Genomic DNA, 18792 nt, shown 5'->3' with positions numbered 1-18792 from the left:
ATTATTTTTTGTGGGTGGGGCAATGAGGGTTAAATGATTTGCCCAAGGTCACACAGCTAGTAAGTGTCAAGTGTGTGAGGCCGGTTTTGAACTCCTGAATCCAGGGCCTGTGCTTTATCCAGTGCACCACCAAGCTGCCCCAGTAATTTTTAATCAATGTTAAATTGTAATGAAAATGTTCTGTGTTATACAGAGTGGGCCAAAAGTCACAAAGGGGTTTCAGTATTTAATATGACCTTTTTTGTTTTAATTTACAATATGATAGCATCATATACAGTATATCTAAGAAATGAAGTTACATTATGTGTGGAAAATCCAATCCTATAAATGGTGAAAAGTAAAGAAAAATAATTTTCTAAAAATAATTAAAATAATCATGATTTTTGGCACACCCTGTATATTAGTGGCTGGGGAAGTCAACATGCAAGGAAAAAGTGCATTCTCTAGGTAACTGATTCCCTCTTTATCCCCAGAAACATTTCTGTCTTATTTTCTTCATCTATAGACTATGTTAATGAAATATTCCCAGGGTCAGAGATATGTGATCTGGGACAGACTTGGAATAGCTGTGAAGATCAGTTATATGAATTTTAACTCTATGAAAAAAGAAGCAAATGAGAGTGAAGTGATGCCCTCTTACATTTGATAGGATCATAAGTTAATTGATTTAAAAATGCATCACATTCAGAAGCCATCTTATGTACCTCCTTCATTTTATAAATGAAAAAGCCCAGTTAAGTAACTTGATTTAGATCACATCATTAAGCTTGCCAAAGGAGGGATGTGAACCCTCATCTTCTGACTTCACAGACAGTGCCCTTTCTACTGTACCACCACCACCAGCATGACTTCCCTTTCTTACATTAATCTTTTGTAGGACTCTTGAAATGGCTTCAAAAATGACTACTTATAAAATACTGCTAATGCTGATGTCTACAATAGCTGCCTGGATCTTTTTTATGGTGTCTGAAAACTTCTTAAAGGTAGAAATTGTTTTCTGTCTTCTATTTCAAAAGAAGTCAAGTAAATGATGTATAATTTATGGAGGGAGTTGTCAATGAGGTATTAATCTATAATGACTAAATGGCCAAAAGTTTCCCCCCTGTCCCCAGACCCCTTCCTTGGTCTCTGGTGATTTCCTTGAAGTTAATCCAGAACATTGGAACCATTTTTTTAGATTTTGATGTTTTTTGGCATGTCCAAAGCCTAATCTATGTCCCAATTACAGGCCTAGGAGAAACTGCTGTGTCATTGGGTTTCTCTCTCAATTGATAAATTCTTTTCTGGGTGGAAAAAAATTATAGATCATTTGATTGTCTTGGATCTGGCCACAAGAAGTCCTGAGATCTCTACAGATGGGGGGGGGGAGGGGGGGGAGGGCTGTACTTATCAGTGGAAATACCTTGTATGGACAGCTCTCATTGATTTTACCAATAACAAGGATTTCAGCTGAGAAAAATAAATGCTTAATCAGACAACTTCCTCAGAGGTCAGTGTCTGGGCCACAAGGTGTCTTCCTTCAAGGGAGCTATGGACATGGCAAAATCCATAGTTTTTATTTTATCAAGAGATTATTATATGGCATCCTTCAATAATAGAATTTTTGAGGTATAAGGGGACATAAAGATCCAAACTACTCATGCTACAGTGAAGGGCAACTGAGATCAGAGAATTTAGAGGACTTGCCAGAAGTCACATAGATAATCAGTAGAACCAAGGCTAAAAAAAACTCATGTCTTTTGACTCTCAGTCAAATGTTCTGTCAACATAAAAAAAAAACCCTAATCATCAACCTGTTATTCAATAAAAACTCAATAATTTGGCAGCTTGCATTGTTCTTCAGTCTCTCTGCCTATAAGGGAGCATACAGAGCTCCCTGAGAATGCATGCCCAGACACAGAGGCATCCATTCTCCCTAGCCATGCTGCCTTGAATGAGGTCCCATAAGTCTCCTTCCTCCTTTCTCCAAAGGATATATTTTCTACATGGGCAATATTCATAGGGGCAAATTCCAAACGATAGCACTGAAAGGCCTATTTTCCTGGTTTTATGTGCTGGCTGCAGGTACCCTCTGTGGTGGACAGAGGCTAATGCATTCCTAAGAGGTATTGGCCACAGCTGCTTCCTTCCTTCCTTTTGTGTGCTCCCACCCTGAACACTTTGTGAGCTGTGGTTGGTTGCCACTCCTACTCTGGGAGGTGGGTATGGCTGATTACTATAAGGAATATAATACAGAAGACTTAATTTCTGTTGACTCTTGTGATATTAATTAAAGAGGACATTATTCAATGGATTTGTGGATACCATCTAGTATTTTATCATTACTTCTAATAGAACTGTGTTTCAAATTTCAAAATGCTTTGGTATATTTAGCCTTATTTCTTTGCTTTCATTATATTGAATAATTATCTACAAAATATGATAAGAGGAGCCACAATTTAAATTTTACTGTAGGTAAAATGAACTTTGTCCAAGCTAATTTAAACATATCAAATGTTCTGAGTGACTTTGGAATAAGGATAAGAAGCATTTGGGAACAAAAATATTAGTAGTAGAGAGAAAAATGTCAGGGGAAGGATTTTCATCCTTTATTCTGAGCTACTGAGGTATCACTGACTGGATTAGAGGAAAGAATTACAAGAATGGGAATTAGCAGATCTGGATTCCAGTGTTGGCTTTTGTACTAACTATGTGAATCTGAGGAAGTCATACAAGCTTTCTGGGCCTTAGCTTCCTTGTCTTCCTTGTTCTTAGTAGGGAGATGAATGATATGTTCCCACTCATCCTCCATGTTTTCATTTTTATGATTCAATGACTTAATCCCTACTCTTTGGCCTGGTTCTATTTGCTTTTCCACAAAGGGCCAACCAGTGAGAAGTGTGGCAGGGAAACAAATGGTGTTATAATAGACCTCTAGGTGAAGTTAAGCTCAGCTTCTCTTTCTTCCATCCTCTCTACCTGCCAATGATTTTACCTCTCTGTTTTTCTAACTGTCTACTTCAACTGCACTTAGATTTTCATTCCACCATGACTGTTATAATCTTACAGGGCTCCAGACTTATAACACAGATAAGGATGAAAAGGGAAAACTTTTAAAAAAGAGACATTAGATTATATGACCTCTAACATCTCTTTTAACAAAAACATTATGATCTCTACTAATTATGTAGAGAAGCACACAGATATAGTGGAAAAACTAGTGGAACAAGAATAAAAGAAACAGAAGACTTGGTCCTATCTCTTCTATTAGTATATTCTTTCATTCATTCAAAAAGTCGACCTACTATGTAGCAAGGACTGTGCCAAATGCTAGGGATACACATATAAGAGTTAGAAAATCCTTGGATACAGAGTTAGACAGGAAGTCAGGAAGACTCATTTTGCTGAGTTCAAATCTGACTTCTGATTACTAGGCATGTGAACTTTGTCAAGTCACTTAACCCTGTTTGTCTCAGTTTCCTCATCTATAAGATAAACTAGTGAAGGAAATAGCAAACCACTGCAGTAACTTTGCCAAGACAACCCAAACTGGGGTCATAAAAAGTCAGATGCAACTGAAACAACTGAACAGCAAGTCCTCAATGAAGTACTTTGCAAACTTTAAATATATATATATATATATATATATATATATATATGCTGCTATTGTTATAACTATAAAAAGGTGATTAAGAACATTAACAATTAGTGACTCATATACCTACAATCTCACCTTTAGAAAGTATTTATGAGAATGGATACATATGTTTTAAATGTATACTTGATGAAAATATGAAATAAGGCAATGGTCAACTTTCACAGCCATAGAACTGACCAAAAATTGAGAGAATACATTATCCCACTATTATTTTTTCTTTATTATAAAAAGTATTTTGTGGGCAGCTAGGTGGTACAGTAGATAAAGCACCAGCCCTGAATTCAGGAGAACCTGAGTTCAAATCTGGCCTTACACCCTTAACACTTACTAGCTGTGTAACACTGGGCAAGTCAATTAACCCTCATTGCCCCACAAAAAAAAAAAAAGTAATTTGATTTGTTAGAGTAAAATTCCATCTGGGGCTTCTCATCCAATAATAGTTGGCTCAGACATATGCCATTGTTCTATGAGATTCCTTGATTGATATGACAATAGAAATAATGTATTCAGTGATTTTCTCATTATAAATTTCAAGTGATATATAAGATAAGGATAAATGTGCTTCCTAATGTTGCCTCCCATTCTCATGGAAGATGTGCATACAAGTTATCCCCTCTAAATGGCTTATAAATTATACTGTCAGTTCCCAGAATGAGGACAATGGTGTTGAAGAAGAGGGACTATTGACAGTGTAGGAAAATAAAGCCTGCACAATGAGGACAATGATGGAGACTATTCAGAGAGGTTGTGGGGGTTGAAGTAATATTACAAAGGGTTATAGAGTTAGATAACCTTTCTTACTAATTGAGAAGTGAAGGAAAAGAGAGTTGGAAAGATAGTCTGATGACATAAAAGGATCAAAGGAAGGATTTTTGAAGATAGCTGTATTTTGAAGATAGGTATATTAAGTACAGTTGTAGGCATATGGAGACAAGCCAGTGAAACAGTAAGATTTGAAAGTATATGGATATGAGGTAATTGCTAGAGAAAGATCTCCAAGGAAGCAAAAGGAATGAATTTGAAGGTGCTCATAGAACAGGGGTTCTTAACATTTGTGGTGTGTGTGTGTGTGTGTGTGTGTGTGTGTGTGTGTGCACGCGAAAGAAAGAAAGAGAGAGAGAGAGAGAGAGAGAGAGAGAGAGAGAGAGAGAGAGAGAGAGAGAGAGAGAGAGAGAGGAAGGGAGTTAGGGAGGGAGAGGCAGATGGACTGACAGAGACAGAGACAGAGACAGAGAAAGAGCTCTTTGGCAGTCTAGTGAAGACTATTGTCCCCTTCTCCAAATAATCTTTTTTTTTTTTTAAATGTTTGCCAACAATTTCTTTAATGATTCATTCTTTTTTTTTTTTTGAGATATTTTATTTTTTCCGTTACATGTAAAGATAGTTCCCAACTCTTGCCCATACATGCTTCACAATTTCAGACCTTTCTCCCTCCCTCCCTCCCCTCCCTCCCCCCTCCCCTAGACAGCAGGCAATCTGATATAGGTTATATCTATATATATCTATACATATACATATAGATATATATATACACACACATATATATACACATAATAACATTAATCCTATTTCTGCATTAATCCTGTTACAAGAGAAAGAATCAGAGCAGTGATGCAAAACCTCAAAATAGAAAAAAAAAACAACAGCACCCAAAACAAAAGAAATAATATGGTTCAATCAGCATCTATACTCCACAGTTCTTTCTTTCTTTTTTTTTCTTGGATTTGGAGATCCTCTTCTATCATGAGTTCCCTGGAACTCTTCTGTACCATTGCATTGGTGAGAAGAATATAGTCCATCACAGTAGGTCAACACTCAATGTTGATGATACTGTGTACAATGTTCTTCTGGTTCTGCTCATCTCACTCATCATCAGCTCACGTAAGACCCTCCAGGTTTCTCTGAACTCTTCCTGCTTATCATTTCTTACAGCACAATAGTATTCCATTGTATTCATATACCACAACTTGTCCAGCCATTCCCCAATTGATGGGCACCCCCTCAACTTCCAATTCCTTGCTACCACGTAAAGAGCAGCTATAAATATTTTTGTACATGTGGGTCCCTTTCCCCCTTCCATGATTTCTTTGGGCAAAAGACCTAAAAGTGGGATTGCTGGGTCAAAGGGTATGCACAGCTTTATCGCCCTTTGGGCATAATTCCAAATTGCTCTCCAGAATGGTTGGATCAGCTCACAGCTCCACCAACAATGCATTAGTGTTCCAATTTTCCCACAGCCTCTCCAACATTTATTATCTTCCTTTTTTGTCATTTTAGCCAATCTGATAGGTGTCAGGTGGTACCTCAGAGTTGTTTTAATTTGCATCTCTCTAATCATTAGAGATTTAGAGCATTTTTTTCATATGGGAATAGATAGCTTTGGTTTCTTCATCAGAAAACTGCCTGTTCATATCCTTTGACCATTTCTCAATTGGGGAATGACTTGGATTCTTATAAATTTGATTTAATTCCCTATATATTTTAGAGATGAGGCCTTTATCAGAAGCACTGGCCTCAAAAATTGTTTCCCAGCTTTCTGCCTCCCTTCTAATTTTGGATGCATTGCTTCTGTTTGTACAAAAATTTTTTAATTTAATATAATCAAAATCATCCACTTTGCATTTTATAATATACTCTATCTCATGTTTGGTCAAAAACTGTTCTCCTTTCCAAAGATCTGATAGGTACACTATTCCTTTCTCTCCTAATTTACCTATGGTATCACCTCTTATGTCTAAATCATGTATCCATTTTGACCTTATTTTAGTATAAGGTGTAAGATGTTGGTCTAAGCCTAATTTCTGCCATACTATCTTCCAGTTTTCCCAGCAGTTTTTGTCAAATACTGAGTTCCTATCCCAGAAGCTGGAGTCTTTGGGTTTATCAAACACTACATTACTAGTGTCATTTACTACTGCATTTCCTGAGCCTAGCCTATTCCATTGATCTACCACTCTATTTTTTAGCCAGTACCAGATAGTTTTGATGACTGCCGCTTTATAGTAAAGCTCCAGGTTTGGTACCGCTAACCCACCTTCCTGTGAATTTTTTTTCATTATTTCCCTGGATATTCTTGATTTTTTGTTTTTCCAGATGAATTTTGTTATTATTTTTTCTAGCTGTATAAAATAATTTTTAGGTAGCCTGATTGGTATGGCACTGAATAAGTAAATTAATTTAGGCAGTATTGTCATTTTTACTATATTAGCTCTGCCTATCCATGAGCAATTGATATCTTTCCAATGATTTAGATCTGATTTGATTTGTGTGAAGAGTGTTTGGTAGTTGTGTTCATAGAGTTCCTGGGTTTGTCTTGGCAAGTAGACTCCCAAGTATTTTATATTACCTACCGTTACTTTAAATGGAATTTCTCTTTCTATCTCTTGCTGCTGGACTTTGTTGGTCATGTATAGAAATGCTGATGATTTATGTGGATTTATTTTATATCCTGCTACTTTGCTAAAGTTGTTAATTGTTTCAAGTAATTTTTGACTTGATTCTCGAGGATTCCTTAAGTATACCATCATATCATCTGCAAAGAGTGATAGTTTTGTTTCCTCCTTGCCTATTCTAATTCCTTTAATTCCTTTCTCTTCTCTGATTGCTAAAGCTAACATTTCTAGGACAATATTAAATAATAGGGGTGATAATGGACATCCCTGTTTCACCCCTGATCTTATTGGGAAGGCCTCTAATTTATCTCCATTGCATATAATACTTGCTGATGGCTTTAGGTAGATACTGTTTATTATTCTAAGGAAAGCTCCCCCTATTCCTAAACTCTCTAGTGTTTTTATTAGGAATGGGTGCTGTACTTTGTCAAAAGCTTTCTCTGCATCTATTGAGGTAATCATATGATTTTGGTTGGTTTTCTTATTGATGTGGTTGATTATGTTAATAGTTTTCCTAATGTTGAACCAGCCCTGCATTCCTGGTATAAATCCCACCTGGTCATAGTGTATTATCCTGGTGATCACTTGCTGTAATCTCCTTGCTAATATCTTATTTAAGATTTTAGCATCAATATTCATTAGGGAGATTGGTCTATAATTTTCTTTCTCTGTTTTTGCTTTGCCTGGTTTTGGTATCACCACCATATTTGTGTCATAAAACGAATTTGGTAAAACTCCTTCTTCACCTATTTTTCCAAATAATTTGTATAATATTGGAATTAATTGTTCTTTAAATGTTTGGTAAAATTCACCCATAAACCCATCTGGCCCTGGGGATTTTTTCTTAGGGAGTTCATTAATAGCTTGTTCAATTTCTTTTTCTAATATGGGTTTATTTAAGGATTTTATTTCCTCTTCAGTTAACCTGGGCAGTTTGTATTTTTGTAAATATTCATCCATTTCATTTAGATTGTCAAATTTATTGGCATACAGTTGGGCAAAATATTTCCTAATTATTGCTTTAATTTCCACTTCATTGGTGGTAACATCACCCTTTTCATTTTTGATACTGGTAATTTGGTTTTCTTCTTTCTTTTTTTTTAATCAAATTAACCAGTATTTTATCTATTTTATTGGTTTTTTCATAAACCAGCTCTTAGTTTTATTGATTAGTTCTATAGTTTTTTTTGCTTTCAATCTATTGATTTCTCCCTTTAATTTTCAGGATCTCTAATTTAGTGTCTAATTGGGGATTTCTAATTTGTTCTTTTTCAGCTTTTTAAGTTGCATGCCCAATTCATTAATCTCCTTCTTTCTCTTTTTTATTCATGTAAGCATTTAGAGCTATAAATTTTCCCCTCAGCACTGCTTTGCTGCATCCCATAGATTTTGTATGTTGTCTCATTATTGTCATTCTCTTGGATAAAGTTATTGATTGTTTCTATGATTTCTTGTTTGGCCCATTCATTCTTTAGAATGAAATATTTAGTTTCCAATTGATTTTCATTCTACTTTTCCCTGGCTCTTTCTTACATGTAATTTTTATTGCATCATTGATTGAGAAGGATTGCATTTACTATTTCTGCCTTTCTACATTTGACTATGATGTTTTTGTGCCCTATACATGGTCAATTTTGAAAATGTGCCATGTATGCTGAGAAGAAAAAAGGTATATTCCTTTCTATCCCCATTCAATTTTCTCCAGACATCTATCATGTCTAACTTTTCTAGTATTCTATTCACCTCTTTCACTTCTTTCTTATTTATTTTTTGGCTAGATTTATCTAATTCTGAGAGGGGGAGATTCAGATCCCCCACTAGTATAGTATACTATTCTAATTCCTTTGTAACTCATTTAACTTCTCCTCTAAGAACTTGATGCTATACCACTTGGCGCATACATATTCAATATTGATAATACTTCATTATCTATAGTACCTTTAAGTAAGATGTAATTTCCTTCCTTATCTCTTTTAATGAGATCTAATTTTGCCTGCACTATGTCTGAGATAAGGATTGCTACCCCTGCCTTTTTTACTTTAGCTGAGGCATAATTTCTTCTGCTCCAGCCTTTTACCTTTACTCTGTGTGTATCTCTCTGCTTCAAATGTGTTTCTTGTAAACAGCATATTGTAGGGTTCTGGTTTTTAATCACACTCTGCAATTCGCTTCCGTTTTATAGCAGAGTTCATCCCATTCACATTCAACAGTTATTATTACTGACTGTCTATTCCCCTCCATTCTATTTACCCCCCTTTGTACTTTTCCCCCCCTTCTTTCCACCCTATTCCTCCTCACCGACGTTTTACTCTTTACCCCCTGCCTCCCCCAATCTGCCCTCCCTTTTTATCACCCCTCTCTCTTTTCTTTACCCCTTTTCTCCCTTGCTTTTGTCCTCCCTTCTCAGTCCCCCCTTTCCCTTCCCCTTTTGTTTCCCTAAAGAGTGAGTTAAGTTTTCTTTATCCAATGAACGTATATGTTATTCCCTCTTTGAGTCAAATCTAATGAGATCGGGTTGAAACCATGTTCCCCCCTCCTTTCTTTCCCTCTATTATAATAGGTTTTTTTCCACCTCTTCATATGATTCTAATTCATCCCATTCCACCTCCCCTTTCCTCTCCTCCCATAGACTCCCTTTTTATCTCCTTAATTCTTTTGTATCATCACATCAAAGACAATTTATATTTATACCCTCTATATAAAGTCCTTCTCTCTGCCCAAATACATTTACAGTTCTTAAGAGTTATGAGTATTATCTTCCTGTGTAGAGATATAAACAGTTTAACCTAATAGGGTAACTTTTTTTTTTCCCCCTCTGTTTACCTTTTTAAACTTCTCTTGAGTCTTGTATGTTGAGATCAAATTTTCTATTCAGTTCTGGTCTTTTCACCAGGAAAGATTGAAAGTCCCCAATGTCATTAAATGTCCATCTTTTCCCTGAAGAAAATGCACATTTCTGCTGGGTAATAGATTCTCGGCTGCAATCCAATCTCCTTTGCCTTCCGGAATATCATATTCCAAGCCTTGCGGTCCTTTAATGTTGAAGCTGCCAGGTCCTGAGCAATCCTGACTGTGGCTCCAGATATTTAAATTGCTTCTTTCTGGCTGCTTGGAGTATTTTCTCCTTCACCTGATAATGTCTGGAATTTGGCTACAATATTCCTTGGAGTTTTCCTTTTGGGGTCTCTTTCAGGAGGTGATCGATGGATTCTTTCAATGATGATTTTATCCTCTGATTCTATGATATCAGGGCAGTTCTCCTTAATAATTTCCTGGAATATGGTATCTAGATTCTTTTTCTGGTCATGGCTTCAGGCAGTCCAATGATTCTCAAATTGTCTCTCCTCGATCTGTTTTCCAGATCAGTTGTCTTTCCAATGAGGTATTTCACATTTTCTTCTATTTTTTCATTTTTTTTATTCTGCTTGACCGATTCTTGGTATCTCATGGATTCCTTTTTTTCCAACTGTCCCACTTTAATTTTTAAGGCATTGTTTTCTTCAGTGAGATTATGCACCTTTTTTTCCATTTGGCTAAGTGAATTTTTTAAGGTATTGTTTTCTTCAGTGAGATTATGTACCTTTTTTTCCGTTTGGCTAAGTGAATTTTTTAAGGTATTGTTTTCTTCAGTGAGATTATGCAGCTTTTTTTTCCATTTGGCCAAGTGAATTTTTTAAGGCTTTGTTTTCTTCAGCTTCCTTTCTAAGTTGCTGATTCTTTTTTCATAGTTTTTTTTGTGTTGCTTTCATTTCTCTCCCCATTTTTTCTTCTACCTCTTGCAATTGATTTTTAAAATCCTTTTTGAGCTCTTCCAGGAAGGCTTTTTGTTCTTGCGACCAATTCACCTTCCCTTGTGAGGCTTCAGATGTAGACAATTTGAGGCTATTGTCCTCATCTGAGTTTGTGTTGGCTTCTTCCCTATTGATACAGAAGCTCTCAATGGAGAGGGCTCTTTTTTGCTTCTTACTCATTATTGCAGCTTATTTATTTATTCTTTAAGTTGAGGTCTGCTCTGGGGGCACCAGGGTCCCTGTTTTGGGCTTCTTGTGCAGGTGTATAGGTGCTGTGTGACCGGGCTTTTACTCTGAGGCCTTTATGGTGTGTGGAGATCCCCTGTCCTGCACTTCCTGTCTGATTGTGCTCGGCCAGCCAGGCGCCAGACCCCAGCGTCTGATCCCGCCGTTCGTGGCCCTCTCGGCCGGTGCAGGTAAGTTTTTCCACTGTCCTTCTTGGCCACCAGATTTTTGAACCAGGTTCCGGGAGCCTCAGTTGTTCGGCTGTGACCCGCAGCTCCTGCTGATTTGCCCCGACCCCCTCGGCGCTGGGTTGCTGCCCTGCGCTGGGCCTCCCTTTTGCCCGAGTCAGACCGACCTTTTCCTGAAGTCTTCTAAATTATCTCTGGTTGGAGGACTGTGTCTCTCTGTCTCTTTGCAGGTTCTGTAGTTTCAGAATCCGTCCAGAGGCTTGATTTAATGTTCGTTTTGAGGGAACAGAAGGAGAGCTCAGGCAGCTTGCTGCTTCCTCTCCGCCATCTTGGCTCCGCCCTGCAAATAATCTTTTTAAAACAAAATAAAATGTATTCGGATTAGCATGGAAACCAATTACACTGAAATGTGGATACCAAAATTCTTTACAAAACAAGTTTAGGGACCTAAGGTTAATAATGTTTGCAATGACATTGTGGGATGATCAGTTGTGATAGACTTTGCTTTTCTAAGCAATACAATGATACAAAATAATTCCAAAGGATTCATGATGGAAAATGTTCTCCACATCAAGAAAAAGAACTGAGGAATCTGAATACAGACTGAAGTATACTATTTTTATTTTTTCTGTTTTTTTTTCTCTTTTGAGATTTTTCCCAATTGTTCTGATTCTTCTTTCACAATAATATATAACCTATATCAACTTGTTTGCTGTCTTGGGGAGGGGAGAGGGAAAGAAGGGAGAGAGAAAAATTTGGAACTCAAAATCTTATAAAAATGAATGTTGAGGGGGCACCTAGGTGGCGCAGTGGATAGAGCATTGGCCCTGGAGTCAGGAGTACCTGAGTTCAAATCCAGACTCAGACACTTAACACTTACTAGCTGTGTGACCCTGGGTGAGTCACTTAACCCCAATTGCCTCATTAAAAAAAAAAATGAATGTTGAAAACTGTCTTTACACGTAACTGGAAAAAATACTATTAAGGTTTTTTGTTTTTTTTTTAAAGAGTGCTTGCAGTGGAATCAGCAGCATTATTTAGGAGGAAAGGTAGCTCTTTTTCGTTGACTAGAGGAGAAAGAAGAAAGACTGAGGAATGGTGATTCAGAGAATATTTTCAGAAGTCACTAGGATTTAATAGGTAATTATACCTATTAAAATGATAGGCTTTGACAAGAGGGAATAGGGTTTGTGCTATACATGGGTAAAATGTATTTTCTCTACAATACCAAGTAAGTTAATATGTTAAGAAGAAGGATGATAAAGTTTTGGGAGAGAAGGAATATAGTAGAGTTATAAATGAAATTATTAGAGATACTGGCCTTCTTTGGCAAGGTTAGTCAAATTTTAGCTGAAAGAGCTCTAGGAGGAGGCAAAGCCAAGATAGCTGAGGACAGTCAATGACTTGCCTGAGCTCTCCCCAAGAACATTCCAAAAACCTTCAAATAATGCCATAAGACAATTCCTAGAGCAGCAGAACCCACAATAGGACAGGGGTGAAACCATTTTCCAGCCAAAGACAATGTAGAAGGTCAGCAGGAAAGGTCTATTGTATGGGGATGAGATTGGGGTTTAGCCCAGCACAGACCATGCCAGCACAGAACCAACCCCAATGAGGACCCAGCCCTGACCCCAGTCCCAGCAAACTAGGAGCAGGCCTCAGGAGCCTCTGAATCAGCAGCAGAAATTAGCCTACAGATGGTAAAGGGTCAAACAAATCCAGAAGTAGATTACTGGGGTCTCTTTTCCAGCACTGAGGCAGAACTCTGTTGTTTTGTCCATATTTGGGGGAAAAACACAAGTACACAAGGGCTTGGAGTCATAGTGGAGCAGGCTTCATAGTTCCACAGGCAGAAAAACATGCCTGTGGTTGCTTGTGGACCAGAGCACAGGCCAGGAGAGTGGTAAACATACCTCACCTTAAATCATACCACCTTGGAAGAACTAAGGACTTACAAATTCCTAGAAGTATCTCTGAAAACAGCTGCTCAACTTCCCCTGAAAATTGGGACAGTGCACCCTCCACCCTGGAAGCAGTGCTCCACTTTAACAAAGCGTTAAAAGTCAAGAAATAGACTGGGAAAATGAAGAAACAGAAAAAAATGCTGAACCTAGAAAGTTTACATGGTGACAGGGAAGATTAAACTATACCCTCAGAAGAAGATAACAAAGTCAAAGCTCCTACATCCAAAGCTTCCAAGAAAAAATATGAATTCGTCTCAGGCCACAGAAGTGCTCAAAAAGTACTTTGAAAACAATGTAAGAGAGGTAACAGAAAAAATGGAAAGAGAAATGAGAGTGATGCAAGAAAATCATGGAAAAAAAGTCAACAGCTTGGCAAAGGAGACACAAAAAATAATGAAGAACATAACACCTTAAGAAACAGACTAGGACAAATGGTAAAAGAGGTACAAAAAGCCAATGAGGAAAAGAATGCTTTGAAAAGCCAAACTGACTAAATGGAAAAGTAGGCACAAAAGTTCTCTGAAGAAAATAATTCCTTAAAAATTAGGATTAAGCAAATGGAAGCTAATGACTTTATGAGAAATCAAGAAACAATAAAGCAAAAGCAAAAGCAAAAGAATGAAAAAATAGAAGGAAATGTGAAATACCTCATTGGAAAAAACAAATGACTTGGCAGATAGATCCAGGAGAGAGAATTTGAAAATTACTGGACTACCTGAAAGCCATAATAAAACAAAGACCCAACACATCATCTTCCAAGAAATTGTCTGGGGAAGTTGCCCTGATATTCTAGAAGCAGAAGGTAAAATAGAAATTAAAAGAATCCATCAACAACCTCCTGAAAGAGATCCCAAAATGAAAACTTCCAGGAATATTATAGCCAAATTCCAGAGCTCCCAAGTAAAGGAGAAAATACTGCAAGCAGCAAGAAAGAAACATTTCAAATACTGTGAAGCCACAGTCAGGATAATACAAGATCTAGCAGCTTCTACATTAAAGGATCAGAGGGCTTGAAATATTATATTCTGGAGGGCAAAGAAACTGGGATTATAACTAACAATCACCTACCCAGCAAAACTAAGTATAATCTTTCAGGGGGGAAAATGGAACTTTAATGAAAAAGAGGACTTCCAGACATTCTTGATGAAAAAGACCTAATTGGAATAGAAAATTTGACTTTTAGATACAAGACCCTAAAGAAGCCTAAAAAAAAACAGGAAAAATAAATAGTAAGGGATATTAAAAAGTTAAACTTTTTAAATTCCTACATGGGAAGATGATATTTGTAACTCATAAAAACTTTCTCATTATTATGGTACATGGATGGAGTATATTTAGACAAAGGGCATGAGTGTGAGTTGAATATGAAGGGGTAATATCATTAAAAAATTAAATTGAGAGGTGAGGAAAATGTACTGGAGAAAGGGAAAGGGAGAGGTAGAATGGGATAAAATATTTCACATAAAAAAAGACAAGAAAAATGTTTAGGGACAGCTAGGTGGCACAGTGGATAGAGCACTGGCTCTGGATTCAGGAATACCTGAGTTCAAATCTGACCTCAGACACTTGACACATACTAGCTGTGTGACCCTGGGCAAGTCACTTAACCCCCATTGCCCCACAATATATATATATATATATATATATATATATATATATATATATATATATATATATATATATATATATATATATATATATATATATATATATATATATATACACAATGGAGGAGAAGATGGGAGAAGTTCTGGGGATTGATTGAACCTTACTCTCATCAGAATTGGCTCAAAGAGGGAATAACATACACATTCAAATGGGTATAGTAATCTACCTTACCCTGCAGGAAATTAGGAGGGAAGAGGATAAGGGTGATAGAAAGGAGGGCATATTGGGGGAGGGGGCAGTCAGAAGCAAAATACTTTTGAGGAGAGACAGGGTGGAAGAAGATAGAAAATAGAGTGAATGTCATGGGGAGGGAATATGATGGAGGAAAATGCAATTAGCAATAATAACTGTGAAAAAATTTGAAGCAAGTTTGTCTGACAACCTCATTTCTCAAACACATGGAGAACTGAGTCAAATTTATTAAAATTATTTAAATAAGAGCTATTCCTAAATTGATAGATGATCAAAAGATATGAAGGTTTTAAATGAAATAATCGAAGTTACCTATAGCCATATTAAAAAAAATGCTCTAACTCACTATTGATTGGAGAGATGCAGGTCAAAACCATTCTAGGGTACTATCTTATACCTATTGAATTGGCTAACAGAATAGCAGAGGAAAATAACAAATGTGGTTGGGGATATGCAGAAAATGAGATGTTAATATACTCTTGGTAAAGTTGTAAACTGATTCAAACATTCTGTAGAGCAATTTGGAAATACGGCTAAAGGGCTAAAACCATGTATATACTTTGATGAAGTAATACTTCTACTAGGTCAGTATCCAAAAGAGATAAAAAACAAAAAGTTGACTTCAAAATTGAGGAGATTCCCATCAATTGGGGAATGATTGAACAAATTGTGGGATGAGATTATGATGTAACCTTATTGTGCTATAAGAAATGATAGAGATAAGGAAGGAAACTTCATCTTGCCAAAAGGTACTATAGATAATGAAGTAATATCAATATTAAACATGTATGCGAGGACCTGAATTCAAATCCAGCCTCAGACACTTGACACTTACTAGCTGTGTGACCCTGGGCAAGTCACTTAACCCCAATTGCATCACCCAAAAAACAAACAAAAAAAATGTATGCACCAAATGTTACAGCATCCAAACTCTTAAAGAAGTTAAATGAGTTACAAGAGGAATTAGACAGTAATACTATACTAGTGGGGGATCTGAATCTTCCCCTCTAAGAATGAGATAAAGCTAGCCACAAAATAAATAAGAAAGAAGTGAAAGAGGTGAATAGAATATTAGAAAAGTTAAACATGATAGATGTCTGGAGAAAATTGAGGGGCAGCTAGATGGCACAGTGGATAGAGCACTGGCCCTGGATTCAGGAGGAGCTGAGTTCAAATCCATTCTCAGACAGACCCTGTGTGACCCTGGGCAAGTCACTTAACCCCAATTGTATCACCAAAAAAGAAAGAAAGAAAGGAAATTGAATGGGGATAGAAAGGAATAAAACTTTTTCTCAGCAGTACATGGCACATTTTCAAAAATTGACCATGTATTAGGGAACAAAAACCTCATAGTCAAATGTAGAAAGGCAGAAATAGTAAATGCATCCTTCTCAGATCATGATGCAATAAAAATTACATGTAAGAAAGAGCCATGGAAAGGTAGACTGAAAATCAATTGGAAACTAAATAATTTCTTTCTAAAGAATGAGTGGGTCAAACAACAAATCATAGGAATAATCAATAACTTTATCCAAGAGAATGACAATAATAAAGCAACATACCAAAATCTATGGGATGCAGCCCAAGCAGTGCTTAGGGGAAATTTTATAGCTCTAACTGCTTACATGAATAAAAAAGAGAAAGAGGAGATCAGTGAATTAGGCATGCAACTTAAAAAGCTAGAAAAAGAACAAATTAGAAATCCCCAATTAAATACTAAATTAGAAATCCTGAAAATTAAGGAGAAATTATTAAAATTGAAAGCAAGAAAACTATAGAATTAATCAATAAAACTAAGAGCTGGTTTTATGAAAAAACCAATAAGGTAAACCACTGGTTAATTTGATTTAAAAAAGAAAGAAGAAAACCAAATTACCAGTATCAAGAATGAAAGGAGTGATTTTACCACCAATGAAGTGGAAATTAAATCAATAATTAGGAATTATTTTGCCCAACTGTATGCCAATAAATTTGACAATCTAAATAAAATTGATGAATATTTAGAAAAATGCAAAGTGCCTAGGTTAACTGAAGAGGAAATAAAATCCTTAAATAAGCCCATGTTAGAAAAAGAAATTGAACACACCATTAATGAACTCCCTAAGAAAAAGTCCCCAGGGACAGATGGGTTTACAGGTAAATTCTACCAAACATTTAAAGAACAATTAATTCCAATATTATACAAATTATTTGAAAAACTAGGTGAAGAAGGAGTTCTACCAAATTCCTTTTATGACTCAAATATGGTGTTCATACCAAAACCAAGCAGAGCCAAAACAGAGAAAGAAAATTATAGACCAATTACCCAAATTAATATTGATGCTATAATCTTAAATAAGATATTAGCAAGGAGATTACAGTAAGTGATCACCAGGATAATACACTATGACCAGGTGGGATTTATCCCAGGAATGCAGGGCTGGTTCAACATTAGAAAAACTATCAACATAATCAACCACATCAATAAGAAAATTAACCAAAATCATATGATTATCTCAATAGATGCAGAGAAAGCTTTGATAAAATACAGCACCCATTCCCAATAAAAACACTAGAGAGCTTAGGATTGGGTGGAGCTTTCCTTAAAATAATAAGCAGTATTTACCTAAAACCATCAGCAAGCATTATATGTAATGGAGATAAGTCAGAGGCCTTCCCAATAAGATCAGGGGTGAAACAGGGATGTCCATTATCACCTCTATTATTTAATATTGTAATAAAAATGTTAGCATTAGCAGAGAAGAGAAAGGAATTAAAGGAATTAGAATAGGCAAGGAGGAAACAAAACTATCACTTTTTGCAGATGATATGATGGTATACTTAGAGAATCCTAGAGAATCAACTCAAAAATTACTTGAAACAATTAACAACTTTAGCAAAGTAGCAGGATATAAAAGAAATCCACATAAATCATCAGCAATTCTATACATGACCAACAAAGTCCATCAGCAAGAGATAGAAAGAGAAATTCCATTTAAAGTAACAGTAGATAATATAAAATACTTGGGAGTCTACTTGGCAAAACAAACCCAGGAACTCTATGAACACAATTACAAAACACTTTTCACACAAATCAAATCAGATATAAATAATTGGAAAAATAATAATTGCTCATGGATAAGCCGAGCTAATATAATAAAAATGACAATTCTATCTAAATTAATTTACTTATTCAGTGCAAGACCAATCAGACAACCTAAAAATAATTTTATAGAGCTAGAAAAAATAATAACAAAATTCATCTGAAAAACAAAAAGTCAAGAATATCAAGGGAAACAATGAAAAAAATGCACAGGAAGGTGGGCTAGCTCTGTCAAATCTGAAGCTCTACTATAAAGCAGCAGTCATCAAAACTATCTGGTACTGGCTAAGAAATAGAGTGGAGGACCAATGGAATAGGCTAGGCACAGGAGACACAGTAGTAAATGACATTAGTAATGTACTGTTTGAGAAACCCAAAGACTCCAGCTTCTGGGATAGGAACTCAGTATTTCAGAAAAACTTCTGGGAAAACTGGAAGATAGTATGGCAGAAATTAGGCATAGATCAACATCTTACACTTTATACTAAAATAAAGTCAAAATGGGTACATGATTTAGACATAAGAGGTGATACCATAGATAAATTAGGAGAAGAAGAAATAGTCTACCTTTCAGATTTTTGGAAAGGAGAACAGTTTATGACCAAACAAGAGATAGAGAATATTATGAAATCCAAAATGGATGATTTTGATTA

General features: G+C 36.2%; 1 protein-coding gene across 1 annotated transcript in view; it reads left to right on the top strand.

The window, feature by feature from the left end:
- Positions 1-887: 887 nt before the first annotated feature.
- Positions 888-18792, top strand: part of LOC122750970 (NXPE family member 1-like) — a 31934-nt gene continuing 14029 nt past the window's right edge. The window contains exon 1 of the mRNA XM_043997858.1: positions 888-992. Coding sequence (XP_043853793.1) covers positions 888-992 — 105 coding nt within the window. The remainder of the gene's footprint in view (positions 993-18792) is intronic.

This window comes from Dromiciops gliroides, chromosome 3, assembly GCF_019393635.1.
Source record: "Dromiciops gliroides isolate mDroGli1 chromosome 3, mDroGli1.pri, whole genome shotgun sequence".
Taxonomy (NCBI): domain Eukaryota; kingdom Metazoa; phylum Chordata; class Mammalia; order Microbiotheria; family Microbiotheriidae; genus Dromiciops; species Dromiciops gliroides.
Note: the sequence above shows the minus strand (reverse complement) of the source record. Positions and strands in the feature narration are given on the sequence as shown.